The sequence below is a fragment of the Numida meleagris genome, chromosome 3 (genome assembly GCF_002078875.1).
Source record: "Numida meleagris isolate 19003 breed g44 Domestic line chromosome 3, NumMel1.0, whole genome shotgun sequence".
Taxonomy (NCBI): domain Eukaryota; kingdom Metazoa; phylum Chordata; class Aves; order Galliformes; family Numididae; genus Numida; species Numida meleagris.
In genome coordinates this window covers 9410511-9429092 of record NC_034411.1, presented here as the reverse complement: position 1 = coordinate 9429092, position 18582 = coordinate 9410511, and the positions used below count along the sequence as shown (strand labels likewise).

Genomic DNA, 18582 nt, shown 5'->3' with positions numbered 1-18582 from the left:
CCCCCCATAGCAACAGCATCAGGGCCCATACCCACAGGTAGTGCCACTGGGCTACAGGCTTCGATCCTTCCAGAAACTAACAGGTACAGGAAAAGCTGCATTCAGCTTTGCTGGAATATTAACAGTGAGTCTGTATAACAAAATGGCAATGTGAACAGAACAGGAATGCCCTGCTAGGGGAACAGCTACAAGCCCCACCTCATCCTGAGAAAAACTGTTGGGCGACAAGAACCAGTTCTCATATCAGATCCCCCAGTTGGTATCCAGAAGATTAAGCAGCTCCGTCTATTTCAGAACATTTTATCTGCATATCCATTTTCCATTATGGTTACATCAAAACAGTCTGAAGAGGCTTATCATCAAATGCATTTTCCTGGAGGTGTAGATGACATGAGAAGCCATGTACTACACTTTCTCTGAACAGCGGCTGAATTCATCCAAGCCACAAGAGCATCTTTACGGTGGGCAGCACAGTGAACCTCACATGGGAGCACTGCACTTGGATGCTCATTTGGGGACAAGAACTGATCTCTTCTGATCTTTGTGGTTCCAGCTCTACAGCAAGTTCCATGCCCTGGAGCCTTGAGAATGAACCAAGAAGCGCCACACTCCTCATGCCAGTCATGCAGATACCCACATGGGAAAGCCTTACCCAAACCCCACTCTAACTTGTTCTTCAGCCTAGCGACTATTAACCACACCATTACCTCTTGTCAATATTCAGTCTTCTTGTATTTAGCTACATTTCTCCACTGAATTCAAAGCTTTGTAGGAACCAGGTTATCAACTTGAGAGAGCCAAGCTGCTACTTAACGTCAAGTCAGGCAAGGTGACTTTGGCAGCAGATGCTCAGGAAAGTGACTCAGTGCACAAGTTCTCCTTGCACAGTGCCACTCTCAGGATAAGTGAGACCAGAACTGTTTCTTCAGCTTTATGGCTTTTCAGCCAAACAAAGGCAGTTTCAGACACCCAGCACATTACTGGAAGCACAGTCAACAGCTCTAAAGCATCAAGTTGATACCTGAACTCAAGAAAGGAAAAAAAAAAGTACCCTTGACATTACATTGTTTAGAAGGTTGCAATGGAAAAAGAAGTGTGGTTCAGGAGGTTACATAAGCTGATAGTGTCATGAAAATAGCCTCCTGTGCAAGAAAAATAGCAGTCTAATAATTAAACTAACCTTTGGCTGCTATCATTTTAAGCACGTTGGGTCAAATTGGAGCAATTTCTTTGAAAACAGTCTGACAGTTTTTTTTTTCCAGAAGCTAAGCAGTCATTTCCTTATAAAAAAATCCCTGAAATGTGGTGTGCAGCTTTTTTAATAAAAAACTAGCATAATCTTATCTCAAATAGCTGCAGGACAGACCAAACCCAAGGAGGTCAAGATTTTTTCCACTCAGTCATGTCTTTTAATCGTAGAGGCAGCATGAAGTGAGATGTTGCAACTACATTTTCAAGGGGTGTGGACCATCAATGGAAAAATTATACAAAGGCAGATTTCCTAGCATGTGACAAGCAGGGCACCACTGCCGGCCAAGTACAGGGACTGAAGGGAAGTGGTTTTCAGATTAAGACTTCGTTTGCACATCCAGGGAAATGGGATGAAAAAATCTCTTGGGTCACCCCCAAAATAAGCTGAGTTGCCAGGCTCTTTTCACAAAGATTAGCAAGCACCAGCTTTCTGTCAATCCACACCAGCAGTGCCATGCTGCATTTGTCGCTCCCATGTGCGGAATCTGGTCCCTCTCCAGTTTTAGACAATAGGAAGAAAAAAAACCTCTGGAAAAAAACTTGCAGTGAGATCCTCCCAGGAGTGCAGCAGGCTCAGATCCGACCTGCCAGCTCTGCACCCTCTTCCACAGCAGCCGAGACAGCCTGGCTGTGGAAACCTGCCTACAAGCTTCTCCTCTTGCATTCTCCAGCTCACCCACACGGAAAGAAGACTCTGCGTCTCCCCACCGCACAAAGAGCGCAGCCTCTCTTGCATTTATCAGAGGGAGCCACCTCACACAGCGCTGAAAGATGCCTACCACTCATTTATCTGTCCCCAAATGACAGCCACCAACCAGCTGTTGGGGAAGGCCAGCTAAAAGCAAGTTCAGAAGCAACTCAAAGGTAGCTCCCTCCCTCACCACCTAATACAGCATGACAGACAGCAACTGCCTGCAGATCTCCCCAGCCCGTGGCAAGAGATATCTGACTTTGTAGCATAAGAAGCAATATGCACTCGTGCACTGCTCAACGCTGCTTCTCACTTGCAGCAAGACTGGTTTTCCTGGGCCTCTCCAGATGATGTTCTGAGAACTGCTACCTTTCAATATAGTAAGAGCAGTGAAAAGCAGTACTTGAAACGAAAGCTCGAAATGATCTGCAGAAAGTCATGTTTGCCTCCGTTTCAGATGATCTAGCTCTGCTGTCCTCAAATGAAGTCTTGGCAACAAGAACGGAAAGTTCCCTTCGCCCTGGGGAGGCTCACAGCCTCTCTGAGCATTCACAGGGAGAGAAACACCAAAAGCAGGAGAGACGTCAGACAGCTAAGGAGATTAGCTCAGAGCTACTGTAATCCAAGGGACACTTGTAAATCCAAAACAACATCCACCTGTATCCTCTGGTCCACACCAGGAGTTAAAGTGCTTGTCTCCCCTCCTGGAAAGGCTGAAAGCTATTTCAGTTATATTGCAGGGAAACTAAGGTAAGAAGATCTTTCCAGATTATGTTACTGTTTGGGGAAAGTTTTACCTCATTGTGGTATTACTAATACAAGACACAAAGGTCTGCACTGAGATGCATACCACTTCAGGGACAAGATATACCCTGAGGTACACGCACCACCTCCCCTCCCAACACTAAAATTTGAGTTTCAGACCTCTTTGGTAGTATCAGGTTAAAATTCTGGTTTCCGATTTGAAATACAAGGTCTTGAAACAAAACTCTGCTGTCACCAAGAGGCATGGCAAGCTCCTTCCAGGAAGTATTTAAATCATCTCGGTGCCTTCTTCAGAGGAATTTTCCAGCTACAAGAAGCAGCGCTGCTAAGTTTCACTCATACAGTAGTCATGACTTGAAACTGAGCTCCATCTAGTTATGCACACAGCGTGACTCAGGTTTATGAACTATGACAACTCCTCAGTCACAAGCACGTCTTGGGGGACAGAGGCAGGGAAACTTCAGCAGCATAACATCATAACAATTTTCCATCGGAGTGAGGAGACATCAAGTAGGGAGGAAAAAACACGCAGTGAGATGTTACCATGAGCTGCTTGTCCTCAGTATGAATTTCAGCAGAGCACTTCTTCCTGCATAGAATAGCTGGGAAGGTATTAGTTTGAGCTCTGCTCTTTCCATACACTGCTTCTGCCTTCAGTAAAGGTCCAAGACCCTGGAATAAGCATTTGCTCAACCTGAAGTAATTGATCTTACTGATCTTGTCTAGTAACCATGCTATGGGAAGCTGAACAGGTAAAGTTATCCTAAACTCAGTCATTCCAAATTCCACAGCCCAGACTCAAAGCCTCCCAGCAGTGGCGAGCACCCGCTCCTATACAGGATTTCCACTGGAGAAACCGAGGCATAGGAGCGCCTCACAAGCAAACAAGATGAATCTCAGCCTCCAAGGCTCACTACCAGACCCCAGGACAGCCCCATATTGGTCCCTTGCAGGCCCCCAACCCATTGCACTACTGCTTTCTATCTCCCCGGTTGTTTGGGAAGTTGAACGCTGACAGAGGTACTCTGCACTGATACAGCTCAGGCCCCTCACGGGCAAATGAAGTTGCACTTGCTGACACCAATTCCCCCAACAACACTGATGTCCCAGGCTTTTGCCATGGACACCAGAGAGGACAGTAAGCCTATTCACCTAGATTCAGTCAGTCTGACGTCATTCGCAGCTAACTGTGGCTGTGATTAACCCAGACAGATCCCGGCGTGATGCGATCATGACTTAAAGAGCTCAAGCTCCCCATGACAACCAAACCCCAGCTGATGGCATGAGGCAAGCTCAGCCTCTGCGTGCCAGTCTCCCAGAAGGAAGCCCAAGGCCCAACAGGACCAGCCAGTCAGGCTGCAGCAAAGCAGCATGCTCAGCTCAAGACACAGTATTGGTTCAAAACAAACACTTCAGGCAAATTGTTTTCAGCTGTGCTCAGATCCACTTTCAAGAAACAAGGCAGGATCTGCATCACAATGTTTTGACAATGTCAAATCAGCCTTCAGTTGGGAAGCAACACCCATGCTGCTGCAAGATGGCATTAGAGGACAAGCTGGCATAGTGCTGACCAGGCTTCTCAGAACAGGTCTACCTGGTGCTGGAACTGCAAGCAGCACTTCCCTGCCCCTTGGAGCTGATAAGGCCTAGCTCTGCAGGGACCACCAGGCAGGAGGGGCACAGAGTCCTCCACAGGCACATCTGCTTGTAGCAGGGGCATCTTGAGCCATCAGCTGCATTTCAACGAGTTTTTTGTTTAGCAGTCCCATGGGAATTATGGGGTATCTATTAAAGATCCAGAAATAGCTCTCCACTGCAGGCACAAGACCCAGCATGACATCATCTCCTCAGCTGCATCTTCTGTTTTGTCTGTGCCTCCCTGCTCCAAGACTCGCATGCAGATTTCACCATTCACTTCCACCACCTTCAGTAGGCTCAGAGCAGCTTTACTGTGCAGATGCAGGAATAAAAACTGCCCTGTACTAAAAGGCTTTGAAGTTGCACATCAGCTTGCAAGCATTTGGCACGCTAACTGGAAAAAGGTATCTATGCCGAGAAAGCACATTGTGCAAATGAAACCACATACAAATTACTAAGCCTACACAGACAACTCAGTTATCAGAGGTATGAGACTTCTGCAGCTCAGGTTTTCACAGCACTGCTTAAAAAGCAATGTCAGTGCTTAAACAGCAGTGTCCAGCCCACAGAACACCAGGAAGCATCGCTGGGGGATGCACACCTCCTAGGGATGTATAGACACAGACACTCGAGTATGAGGCAAGGAGCAGGCAGAAGAAAACCTGACAAGCCACAAGCTCCCCCAGAAAGTAACCAGTGAGACAGGCAGGAGTCCTGACATTCAATGAACTCCATGGGGTGAAGGAACCAGACTGCTGGAGTTTACGCTCTGGAGGAGTTAGTTGCCTCAGTTTACTCCCAAGGCTTCACTAGGAAAACCAAAATACTTTAAAACAGTAGTTGATGAGTTGATAAGTCAGGTCACAGATCCTTCTCTGCACAGCCTCAAGGGCAGCATACTGAACCCCAGTTTCATATCATCTCTGCAGCAGAACAAACCCAACTTCTACTCCACAAGAAGCTTTGGAAACTAAAAGCTCACCTCTCCCAGTTCTGCATCCACTGTTTTGCTTCCTGTAGCCAAGAGTGGTCACGCTCATTGTGAGTGCCCTGCTCTGCAGGTGGGTGAGGGAAGATGTTGCAGCTCAGCTCAAGCCTCAGTGCCGGAGCAGTCATGCTCCGTTAGCTCTGTCTGCTTTTAAGTTGTTGCACTACAGCCCTCAGACCGGCATACAGTTTCCCACATACCAAACACTCTCCCCAACAGCAGGATGAAGCAAGAAGTACCAAACCCCAAAACTGAACAGGGTTCATGGTACTATTTGCATTTGTTTTTGCTATTTCAACTTTGTTTTTAAGCTGTTTAAGGATGATTTCAACATCTCACTTTGCACAGCATCATTTTCAGCCTTGCAGTCAAGAGGAAGAAGGTTGCAACCTACTCTCAATCCTCTTTACACTAACCTGATTTAGAGGCAGACCTCAACCCCAGCCCACACACCTCCCCAGCAGCACCTGCCCTCTCAATACCCCAGGCCTTTCTGCCATCAGTTCAGCTTACAATAAAGCCAAGGACTAGCAGGCAGTTAGCAGCTCCTGTGGGCACTGAGAACCCTCTGTGACCAGATCGCTGCAGAGAAGGGATCCAAGACAGACAAGCTCTGCATGGATATGAGTCGTTAGCATTCATGACTCAAACACTTTCAGGTTCAGACGACCCTGTTCAAAGCTGAAGAGGCTTGCTCTCCAGTTCACCCAGACAGACTCACTGAGGTCATTAGTACTAGGGGAAAGCCTCACTGAAGCAATCGGTCAAGAATAAGCAGGGCACCCAGACTGCCTCCCACCGGAAAGTTTGGATAAGCAAACAAACATCTGACCCGAGTGGGTTAGACGCCTTCACACAGTGTCCCATTTAAGACACTTGTCTGAACATCTGGCACAGTCTAGCACAATAGCTTCAACTTTCGCAACCATTCCCACTGCTGTACACATTCTATAGCAGAGGAAAGCAAGGCCATATGCTTTCCACTAACTCAAGCACTCGAACAGAACAACTATTTCCACATACAGGCAATAAACCAAATTACTTGCACTGTTCAGACAGAGAGTTCTGACCAAAAAAAGCAATGCATCCCTTTTTTCCCCCCCTGCAGCTTTGGCTTCTGCTTGAGCCATGGCCCAGGGTTCCATTGATTTCACGCCTCAGTGCACAGCTACAGGCTCGTAGCTCATTTTTCAGACATAAATATGCAAGTGTACAACAGCGCACGTAATTTGAATGCCCACTTAGAGCAAGCGCCTCTGTGCAGGCTGTGGCACATCTGCAAAGGAAGAACTCCGCACTGCAATCTGCCATGAAGAGTCACTCTCTGCAGAGCAGTGCAAGTCCTATGCACGTACTCAGCTCCTATGATAAACCTCATCAACAAGTCTCCTGCAAGAGTAGGGAAAATCAGATCTAATAGGCAAAGGTGCACAACTCATCCTTTGATTGACTGGAAGTACTGAGGCTGAAGGATAAAGGTTGGAGTTTGAGACCACCCCTTCACCTCAGCTACCGACTGAGAGGTTAATAGCTAATTACATTACTCACCACTTGTAGAATGGATGCAGCTCATGCGTTCAGGCATCAGTGCCTGCAGGCTTATCAGGGCTGTGCCCAGCCTCACTGTATCTACCTTATAACAGACTTAACCCTTTCAAAGAGGGGGAAAACCAAGGAATAGCTTAGAAGATTTAAGTGCCATACAAACAAGTCCCTTCTGCTGCAGACAAATCATATGCAAGCCATAGTTATGGAGAACATAGCAGCCTCTCAGCCTGTGACTGGCACAGGCTCTTCCTCAGGGCATCTCCTCTCCCACTGAGCCTCCGTGAACACCCAACAAGCCGGGGTTCAAGCACTTCAGAAACAAAGTACTCTGCCAACCTGAGCTGATACCAAGCAGTATTTTAGACAAATTGCTCCGGCCAAGCAAGCGCTGCAGCTCACTGACCAGCCCTTACTGCAGGACTTGCTATTATGTTCACCAGAGCAAGCCCATGGTCCAGGCAGCTCCGTAGGGGATCTAGCACTCACCTGATACGAGAGCCCATCTTTGCGGGGACTGAGTCCGATCTCATCCATAGCCGGGGCGCTCATCATCACTTCGGTCATCTCGGCTGATCTCAGGTAATCAGGGCTGGAAACAAAAGACAACATTCATACCACCTCAGGGCTCCAGAAGGTCCGAGCGAAGCGTAAGCGGCATCAGATCAGCCCGTGAGCCGAGACAGGCAGCAATTCCCAGCTGGTCCCTCCCTGGCACCCACCCCAGCCCCCCCCAGGGCAGGACACGGAGCAACGAGGCGCTGCATCCCCGCACGCCTCCCCAGAAGAGCGGCCGCGCCGCACCGCTCCAGCTCCCCCCGCGCCTCCCGAAACGGGCAGCGCCCACTCACCAGGGCAGGGGACAAAGCACAGACATGAAGTCCCGGCGGAGACTGCCCACGCCCTCGGGGTGGCGGCAGGGCACCGAGGCACACGAGGCTGCCGGGGGGCGGGAGCCGGGCGCTGCGCGGAACCGCCGGGCGCCAAACAACGCACCTCCGCACCACCGCCTCCCTCTGAGTCCCGCCAGCGGCGCCGCGCCGCCTTAAATAGCCGCGGGGGCGTGGCCTCCTCCGTGCCCGCCCCCCCGTATGACGTCAGCATTTTCATGAATGGCTTCGGCGCGCCACACTCGGGAGCGGAGCGCGGCGGGGGGAGGGGCGTGGCCGCGGGGGTGCCCCGCCCTGTCTCGCGAGCCCGTGGCGCGCTCCGTGCCGCTGCTCAGCCCGCAGCTCTGCCCGCAGCTCAGCCCGCAGCAGCCTAGGGCATCGCTGAGCGCTGGGTGTAATCCCGTGCGCCGCCTTCACGTGCACAGCTTGCGGTGACTAAGCGCGTGTGCCATGAGCCGGCATGCGTGTGCTGTCGGCCCCGCGTGTGCGAGCTGCGAGGTTCGTGCGTTGCCCTCGGTTCTGCTCCAGCAGCCCTCAAGACGAGACATACACGTGTACACGCAGACATAGGTGTGCGTGTTTCCTCTGGCCGGATATTGTAATCTTCTTAGTTTCATATTATATAATGATGGCGTATGTGGGTGTTTGACATCAGGCATCTCCTTCTCTGTGCCCGATGACAGCCAGTCCCAAGGAGCTGACCCAGCGCATGGGAGCTCAGGTGGGTACAGGTGAGACCTGTGGGTCCCTCTCAGTGCTCTGCTGATGGGCTCTCTCCTAAGAGTGGACAAGGCTCAGTGTGCAAAACATATTTCTGAGGCTGAACAGTTGACATCCGGGCTGGGGGGAGCTCAGTTCCCTCAGGTACGTCACCAGGAACAAACCTGGCTCTCCCAGATATACACACGCCTGCTGTAGATGTCTTGGGCTTGAACGTAGGAAATAAAAGCCGATGAAAAAATAAACCACAAAAGCCCTCAAATCCTTAACAGAACCAAGGAGGCACATGGACAAGAGCAGGCACACCTCCCCTCTATTGCACTTCAGGGGTCCTGCAAAAGCTGCTCCCTGCTTGTTCTTCCACCCAGGCTGGCACAGGCAGATTGTCTCATGGCTCTACCTCGATAGCAGCCTTTAGGGAGGGAGAGACTAACAAGGAATCCTAGATGCTGCTCACAGGGATCGGTGTGGTGAGCACATCAGTGGGCAAGCTTGGGGGTCATTGCTGCTAGTGCTCGCTTTGGCTGGAAGCCACTGAGAGGCTCATCTGTGTGATTAGCCATAAGTGCATTAATTGTCCTTTTGGAGAAGCGCTGAAGCCCGAGTAGTGGAATCTGCCCTGGCTGAGGTGTGCACCAGCAGCACTGCAGCTCTGCCCCACCTTTAAGAAAGCCTCAGGGGAAGTGTCCATGTATTCCAGTGATGTGCGGTCCTCTATGAGACAGGAGGAGTTCCCAGTGCAGGAAAGCTGTGTAGCACAGCTGCACCTGCCCTTGTTTACCTTGCCCAAAAAGGCAGGAAAATAGCCAATTTTTGTTTTTTGTTTTCAGCCACTTCTAGAAAATGGAGCCCAGCATCATCTCATTTCTACTTTCCACACCCAGTATGCTCACTAGATCCCTGTTTCACTGCTGCACATTTTTGCACGGAGCACTTGGGACCTGCTTGCAACGTAACAGCTTTCATTGCATTTACATTCCTTTACATGGAGATGGACAGCTCTGGGGTTGATGGCATGGTAGCTGTGGGGTCCACAGCATCTCTGACATCCTGGGTGCCCCGAATCCACGCACACTGCAGTATCCATTTGGCCAAGGGGCAGGTGGGACTGCTTGAGTGTCACTGGTGCCATGTCACCCGCAATGTCACCTCCATCCAGCTCACAGGAGCTCACAGCCTGCCTGTCTCAGGCTCCCTGAGTCCTGCAGGGAAATCTTCCTAGCAAATAAAATAAATTCTCCCCACCTGGAAATGAAAAACAAAACCATGGAAACATTTGAACATACGAACTGCACACTGCCCCAGCTGGCACCGACCCCTTCCTCCTGACACTTGCTGAAGGGCATGCCCTATTTATTTCCTCAGAAAAAATAAAATAAAAGGCTGTCACTCCTTCCTTCCAGCCATTTTCTGCACAGCGTTGCCTTCTGCAGTGACTTCTGGCCCGTGCTTGAAAGAAGAAAGCAGTCCTGTGAGACCAGTGAGGAGCAGTGGGCCTGGAGGGGTTGGTGAGTGAGCGGTCCTGTGTGCCAGAGCCCTTAGGCTTATCCTGATCTGTAAGTGTGTACTTAAGGGCTTTGCTGGTTTGGGACCTTTGCTGGTGGGTGAGCAGAGGACAGCAGAAGGGAGGACGGGATGGAGGACACAGACACACCTCTGGCTCAAGAAACCTGAAGTAGCCATGCGTTGAGCCCATTTTCCACCTGACTTTCCTTTCTTTTCTTCTAATTTCCTAATGAGGGTGCATCACATGAACACTCAGTCCCTCCTGGCCAGTGTTTCATCCAGCACCCTGGGCTTGGATGCACTCAAATGTGCGCTGAGCAGGGCAGGATCAGGCCTGAAAGCAGGGCTTGGTGCTCAGCAAGCCCTCACTTGGCTCAGATATGTGTCCTGCTAGCACCTCCTTCTGGTGCCTACTGCAAGAGGCGTCATCTGTTCTGCTGCTGAACCTGGCACCGCTCACACACACAGGCACGGATGATATATGTAAAATGTCGTTTCACTGCAGCACTTGGCCTTCTGAACCTGCAGGGCTTGCTCTGTGCTCGCACCAGCTGTCGGTGCTGGGTGGCTGTTAGGAGCACGGAGCAATGGGCTGCCCTCCCCTGCCCAGCACAGCCCCAGCAAAGAGGCAGCAGGCACGCAGCGAGGCCTGGACGCAGCAGGAACACAGAAGGGCAGATTAGGAACAAAGTGTGTCTGTGTTGATATTTATATTCTGTCAGTGTAAATGAAATGCGTTTTGGCCAGAATCGGTGTACGGAAAATATCTTCATTTGAAAAATTGAATCCTTTACTGAATCACGGCCCTCCCCCTTTTCTTTTTTATTATTATTCAGGTTTTGTTTATTAATGGATGTATTTCATTACCAGCGTGTCCCACTGGCGCTTGGCTCCCTGCTTGCAGGCAGGTGAGGCCCCATGAGGAGGCCTAGTGCTGCAGGCCACGCTCGGCCTTGCTGAGTCCTGGCAGGCTGCAGGCCTGGTGACACATCACCCCACATGGCAGCAGGGCCTGGTGGGAGCGGAGGGGAGACGTACTGCTCCTGCGTGGGGCCTTGTTTCTAGTTCTTCTTTCTGCACGGAGAGGAGACACATGTAGTCAGTGCAAATCCCCATGGCCATGGTGTGCCTGGATGCAGGGAGCTGCTCACTGGCCATGGCAGTGCCCATCGCCCTGCTCTTTGCACGTGCACGTGTGCAAGAGGCGGCACGTTCCCCGTGTGCAGGGCTCCATCCCAGGTCCGATGCAAGGCTCTTACTGATGCCTATTAAGTCAAGCCATCATGCTCAGCAATGACCTTAAGTCTGACCTACATCTGTCAAGGAGCAAGAAGTAATCCCATGAAATCCTCAGCTTCCTACTTAGGCACCGAGGCCAGTTAACCTGTGCCTTCTACTCCGAGAGCCTTCTAAGGCAGATCAATGCACTGACTGCTTCATGAGGGACTCCAGGAATGAAGAGCCAAAGTGTTTGTGCTCTGCAGCCTCTAAGGAAGCTCCTTCCCCTCTTTAGGCTTGAACTGACCCTAAGCGGGAGTTGATGCTGGTGCCTGGGACACTGTTGCAGCCTGGCCCAGTGTGGATGTATGTAAATTTGTATCTTAATGTACAGAACAAAGTTCTGCCATGCAAAAGCAGTAAGAAGCAGAACAGATTTCTCTATGGAGAAATCCCCTGTGTTATTTTAGTGCAGAAGACTCCCACTGAGTGCTTGGTGCCAGCGGGTTCGTGGGTGGGCAGGAGTCTCCCCAGACAGAGCCTCAGCCAGCGCCAGCTTTGTCTTGCAGTCAGGGTGTTTCTGCAACACGGAGAACCATTGCCGTGGCTCCCTTCCCTGCCAAAAGCAAGCACCCTACTGCTGAGGACATAAGTTACAAACACAGTCTCAACCGATGCTGTGACAAGTGGCACTCATCCTACTAACAACCCCTCACAGCGCTCTGTGCCCCCTCTGTGGGCACTGCCAATGCCACGATGCACAGCTGCCTCTGTGGGGGATTTGCCCATCAGCGGGTGCCAGCCTGCAGCAGTTTAATGGGCACAGGCAAAGGCAAGGACTGCTTTCTCCTCTGGAAATTAAAGGTCTCATCACCACGGGACATAGCAGTGCCAAGTGGTTTCAACAAACTGAGCCAACAGATTCAGGGGTGTCAATATCTGTGGTGATGTGGACTTGACCAGGAATGATTTCCTTTATGGTAGTCCCAGCTACTGGACCACCAGCAAAACCAGCATCACACTTGAAGCATGGTGCTCACAGCACCACCATGCACCCCGCTTCTTGTGGAGAACCCTTGTCCAGCAGAGACCTGCCAACAGGGATTCAAGGCATCAAGGTGCAGCAGAGGCACACAAGCCTTGCAGTGGGCTGCTCAATAGAAAAGCAATCACTCAGACTCCATCTAAAGGCCTGTGATTTAATCCTGGGGGACCAACAAGGGGAGATCCAAGATAAACAACATCTGTGCATTCACAAATAGGAAATGGAGTTGCTTTCATGTCCTGAACCTGTTGATTAACCAGTGCTATTGTTTGGCTTGGCTCACACTGCCTGGTAACTTGGAAGGAAGGTAACTAAAAGGGATCGTTTAGTTACACTCCCTAAATCTGAGTATCTTTAAATAGTGCATGAGTTTGCAGTTTGGCTACAGAGGACTGATGGGAAAAGGTAGCAGAAGAGTGCAGATGGCTATCAGAAGGGAACCTGTGTTTAGTCTGCTTGTGCCAGATGGGAATGGAAAGTTCGCTCCCTTGCCAAGTGTTTAAAAGAGGAAATAGGATGTGATATTGTGCCTCCCACTCCTTTCTCTCCCCTGAAACCAGCACGCTGCTCTACTTCCACTCGGTGTAAAAAATAAAAAATGCAGCTTGGACCACTTAAAGCCTCAGAGATGGCTAGAGACAGAGCTCATTCCTTTTTAATGTGTGTATTGTGTAGAGATGGACGGAACAGTATATTTTTACACTCAACTGATCCAGCACTGCACAGCACCTGTCTTCCAGTCTCTCATATTACTCAGCACAACAGAAACGAAACTGCAAAGTTCCCAAAGTGCAGAGATGTCCTGCTGTGACCTCCCTGTCTCTGGCCAGCAGGAGATGGACCCCAGCCACAGCCGCACAGCAAGACTCATGTCAAATAATACCTTGGCTGAGAAACCCACCTGTGAGAAAAACCACAGTCTCTCACCTGAAACTCCTGTGATTTCTCCTGGCTCATAGAGCTCTGTCCTTCTGGAGGAGGTGGAGGCTGAGACAACAATGGAGTGGGGGCTCAGCAGGTGGTTTTAGGACATCCTGGGGCTGACCCCAACGCTGTCCCACTGGTGTGAGCCCTGCAGCAACTTCAGTGATACAGTGCCTCAGTAAACACTCAGGTTAACCTCAGAAACAGCTCGTGGAACTGAATGCCATGAATCACCACTAAGAGCTTTGGGCAGAAGGGACCTCTGGAGATCTCTTTTCCCAGCTCGTGCTCAGGGCAGGCTGACCTGCCAAGCAGGCGCAGTTGCAGAAGGCTGGTGGAGCTGAGTTCAGAACATTTCCAGAGCAGAGACCCCTCAGCCTCCCCTGGCACCCATTCCACTGCCTCACCGCCCCCAGAGTGAATGCTTTTCTTGCTGTCTAACCAGAATTTCCATCCTATATCTCCTGCCTGTTGCCCTTTGGCCTCTTGATATGTGCCTGAAAGAAGAGTGTGGCTCCATCTCCTCACGAAGCCTCCATTTTAGGTGGTGAGTGATGGGAGTTAGATCCCCTCCTTTACCTTTTCTTCTCCATACAGAGCAGAGCAACCTCCAAGTAACTTTAAACAATGTCCTTGCTGGTTAAGGAGAGCTCTTGAGAGCTGTTTGCCAAGCCCAGGTAGACAGGCGGAGAGCAGCTGGGCACAGCTGGGAATGGGCTAAGGAGCTAGCACATCCTTGATGCAGGGTGGGATTCAGCCTTGGGAGTCTCACTGACGCAGAGACTTCACCCAAGCCAACTTGCAGAGCTGTGACCCTTACTGTGTCCTGTGGTCACCTGCCAGCCTACATTACCAGTGCTGTCAGTCCGCTGCAACATGAGCGTGGGGTTACAGGGGCTTAGGCTCAGCGACCCCCCATGTGTCAGCCACTCCACTAGCTGGAAGAGAACTACCCTTCCCAGTGCCTCGTGACAGTCAGGATGATCAGGTCCCAGTAAAAATCGTCTGTCAGTGTGACTTGCTGTGGGCTTTGGAAGGAGATCAAAAGCATGGCAGCAACGGCACAGAAGTGTTTTGCATACAGTGACACTCATTTTCCAAGTTTCTCATCTCCCAACAGCAATGGGGCAGTGCCATCAGCTGGTGGTGTGTTTAGTGGTCGCACTAAGAGGCAACAAGATGGAAACGTGGGAGGAGAATTCTGACTTTTTGGAGGTGAAAAGTGAAATGCCTGAGCTTAGGGAGGGTGCTGGGAAGGAAGTCAGGTTCAGCTCTGAAAGCCAAGCTCTGGGTATGGGACAGGGCACAGCTAATAGGCAGCAAGGAGAAATGCCCATGTTGTTTGCTTCCTTCTTCTGCATTCATTTGTCTTTTGATTACTGCAAAGTCTCCAAGCAATAATTAGGAGTGGACACATTGCAAGAGTTCTCAGATCTAATTGAGCTTTCTTGAAAGTAAACAATTTCTAACAGCCTTTTGCAGGAAGAAAACACAATGTACTCTACATCGGTACAGCCAAGAATATGCTGTCCTGTGGCCTGATTAGTCCACCTGCAGCACCCCAGTGATGGGCAGCAGCACAGAGTCTCTTGCTCCAGCAGGCAAAGGGTTAAGCAGCTTAAACCTAATCCCATTAAAATCAATAGGAATTTTAGAACCCCTGGAACAGGAGTTCTAGGCTGCCAGACTTGTGTCGGGATGCACAGGGTATTCCTAACAGAAAGGAACCGGAGGGGGCTGGTAGGAAGGTGTTATCCTCTATTCTGCATCTGACTATCAGAAGGCAGAGATATCCCTAGCCAGTCCCCAGCTGAAGTGAAGAGGATTTCCAGGTGTAGTTTTGGACAAGAACTCCCATAGCTGCCTGGAAATCCCCCTCTTGGCTTTTAGCTTGTCTGGGGCAGGAGCACGATGCCGAAGCCTGGAGCTGGCCCTGCCTGACACCCAGGCTTCCCTGGCTAACAGACAAACAGAGCTCGGAGGCACGGTGGCACCAATCATTCAGCCACTAAGAAGGGTTGGCTTGGACTAAAGCTGCCAATCTAAGTCAGCAGAGAGTCATAGCAGAATTTCAGACAGCGTGGTTAAAGCTGAGTACAGTGAAGCCCTTGTGGCTGGCTTCAGACAGGGTCTTTGGGGGAAGACTCTTCATCTGGCTGCAACAACCAAACCACCGGCAGTGTTCACTTTGGATGAATCTAAAATGAACCAAGCTGACTTTCTGTTCAGTTTGATTCATGCAATGAATAATTTTATTTTTTATAAATCATAAGCTGAGCTGTGCTGGGTGCCAGCCTGATCTGCCACTGCTGCAGCCCTCAGCCCATCTGAGCTCCCCAAGTTCTCCTGCACCCCAGTGTCTGAGCCCCACAGTTCACAGGGTGCTGGTACCCCTGATAGCATTGGCCAAAACGTCCTGGTTGCAGCTGGCTTTACAGGAGGGACTAAAGTTAACCTGAGGCATCCAGAGTGGGGATGGAGAGAAGAAAGAACCGCAGTTCAGCTTTATTAAAATTATTTTAGAGTGCTGAAAATACCAAGGGCCTGTGGGGAGGAGGAGACGTTCCTGCTTTGCTTTGAGCCCTCATTTCACTCCTCTCTCCTTCAACCCCTCCTCCTAGCAGCACATGTCCCAGGTGTGGCCAGGGCACAAGAGCCCACGACTGAAAGAAGCGAGCGAGCAGCAGCAGAGTGCATGTCTGAAACCCAGAGCTGGCTTATTTGAGGGCCTGAGGCCTCAGGTGTCACTTGAAAGGAGCAAAAGCTGCTTGTGGTCGTTTCTCCTCTGCCCTGGCATAGGATACTTTATTCTTTAAAAGGAAAAATCAGCCCAGCAGGGTGCATTTTACAGGGAGTGGGAATGGCCCCCAGGAGGTTTTTAGACCCTAAGGCTTGGGGAGGAAAAAATACTTAAAGCATTCAAAGCTTCAAACCGAACCATCTGACAGAGCCTCTGCGATGGTGGTTTCTGACAGCAGAGGGGGTGCTTGGGCTGCTTTTCCTCCACCTCCGCTGCAGAGCCCCGCGTCCTTGCAAAGGAAGTGGTTGAAATGATGGAGCCGCGGAGCAGCTCTGACCGGGACGGCATCTGCGGGGGCACTGTGCCGCGAAGGGCCTGGCTGGGAGAGGAAGGCCTCACCCTCATCCTCAGCTGCAACCAAAGCCCGTTTCTGGCCACAGGTGCCCGCAGTGCTCCTCTCAGCAGAGCAGGGCTGTGCGGCACACCCCGCCCGGTGCTGTTGCGTCCCCTGTCCCTGTGAAGATGGTGGCCTCCGTGGCAAGAGGCAGAGCTGGTAACCGTGCACCTTTTATAAATGGCTTTAGCTCCTGGGGATGGAAGGTATTCTGTGAAGCTAAAATATTAAAACGACCCTGGATTATTCATTAAACATCTATGACCATCATCACATTTACTGTCAGATGTTTCGACGTTGCTATTCTGCTCTAGGAGGGAAGGTATTTTTAGGCTGGTTTCCTAAGGAAGAAGCCCTGGGGTCACACAATCTGTCTGTCTGTCCTCGCCGACCTGGGATCCTCCTGGCTCACTCCGGCTGAAGTTTGCACAGGGCTGGGAGCAGCGAGTGTTGGCTGAAGGACAAAGTTTACCTCATCTGCAAAACAGGATGTTCCAAAACCAGATCTGATTTTCCACCGTGAGAACCTCGGGCAAATGTAAATTGATATTAACTTTAAAAGCAAACACAAACAAGGACTTATTATTTATCATTAAAAGATCTCAAGAAGGCTCTCGAGCCCTAAAAGCAAAACTTTGATGCTGTATAAAAGAATTATGTTCCTGAGATGTATCAGTTCAATAATTAAAACAGCATCTATGAAATATAAATGTAATATATTAATAAATTAAATTAAATTAAAGCCACCGAAAGCCAATTATCTTGTAAAAGATCTCTGATAGCTAAACTAATGAGATGTAGAGAGATTAATTTAGATCCCCATTTTAGGAGGTGACATAAATTGCTGTAATGCCACATCCAGTTACTGGGTTGTTATTGAGACTTCTGAAATACATTTGGAAGGGCTTTTAAATATTCAGGATGAAGTAGAAATTAGACTGGCATTAGAAATAATTAAAAATTAGCTGTATTGTCACATTTCATAATCCAATTACGTCTTCTAGTTTACAAAGCTTCAGCTGCCTCCCAAGGTATTGATCTGCAGGGGCTGAGGGGCTTACAAGCCGGGTTTTATGCATTTTAATAGCCACAGTCCACTAAGTATTTATCTTCATTGCACATATGTGGGGAATTCTTTCTTTTTAGGATGGCTGTGCTTGCTGGGGCATCGCCTAATAGGTTTATTTGGCCACAGGGACGGTCAGGCCATGCTCTGTGGTTCCACCTTCCAAAATGTGTCATGTCACTATCCAAATCACAGCTGCCAGGAGACAGCAGAGATTCAGAGGAGGAAGCGCTGCATGGGCTGGAGCCTGCAGGGCATCAGGCAGGCAATAGGGGAGGTGCTGGACACTTGCTGCTTCTGCCAATGCGGAACCAGCGGGAACACAGCCTTCACTCCTCTGTTTCTGCTCAGATCAAAGCACCGGGCTCCAGGAGGGGAAACAGAAGGATCACAGTGGCACAGCGTATGCCTAAAGCCCCCTAGAAGTAGTCTTGCTGCTCCAGAAGCAGGCCTCCAGCATTGGGTGAGGTCTCAGCCTGGAGGTCCGTCATCCCTGGAGGTTCCCAAGGCCAGCAGGCAGCCTGAGCTGGTTGGGAGCAGCCCTGACCACAGCAGAGGTTGGGACTGGGGGGGCTTTAGGGTCCCTTCCAACCCAAGCCATCCTGTGATTCTATGGTTCTGTGATCTGTGCTTAGGTTGGGACTTGCTTGCGGAGGGCTTTGCACAACTTGCATAGCTGTAAGAGCAACTAAAGGCCCTATGGCCCTCCCCACCCTGCACTGAGGTCTGCTGCACCTTGCACTTCCCTCGTTGAGCAGGAGCAGCTCCAGGCACAGCAAGCTCTCCCTGATCTGTGGGAGAAACACAGCGTGGGGGTGTGGGCAGGGAGGATTGTGGGGCCTTGAAACCTCCAGCACGAGGTGATACCAGCAGCCCTGGTGCTGTGAGCTGCTCCCCCATGGAGCACGATGACCTTGGGGCCAGGAATGCTCTGGGCACAGCAAGGAACAAGCCTGTGAGGTGTACACGGCCCCGCCGGGACGGTTGGGATGGATGTGCCCGGCTCCTGGAGCACAGCCCAAGGAGAGCCTCAGGACCAGGTGTGAGCAGCCCCAGGTGGGCTCCAGCAGGGGGGAGGCAGGAACCCCAGCACCACCACGCTGGTGAAGAGGACAGAGGGTCTCCACTATCAGCCTGGGCAGCACTGTGGAGGAGTGACTGCAGCTAAGTGCAGGGGGATTGGGTTTGATGCTGGTAAGAG

At 50.6% G+C, this 18582-nt stretch overlaps 1 protein-coding gene across 1 annotated transcript in view; it reads right to left on the bottom strand.

Moving 5' to 3' along the window:
* The window catches only part of LBH (limb bud and heart development), an 11113-nt gene extending 3211 nt beyond the window's left edge, over nucleotides 1–7902 (bottom strand). Inside the window, exons 1-2 of the mRNA XM_021390869.1 lie at nucleotides 7730–7902; nucleotides 7368–7470 (exon numbers count right to left, since the gene is read on the bottom strand). Coding sequence (XP_021246544.1) covers nucleotides 7368–7470; nucleotides 7730–7755 — 129 coding nt within the window. The 5' untranslated portion in view covers nucleotides 7756–7902. The remainder of the gene's footprint in view (nucleotides 1–7367; nucleotides 7471–7729) is intronic.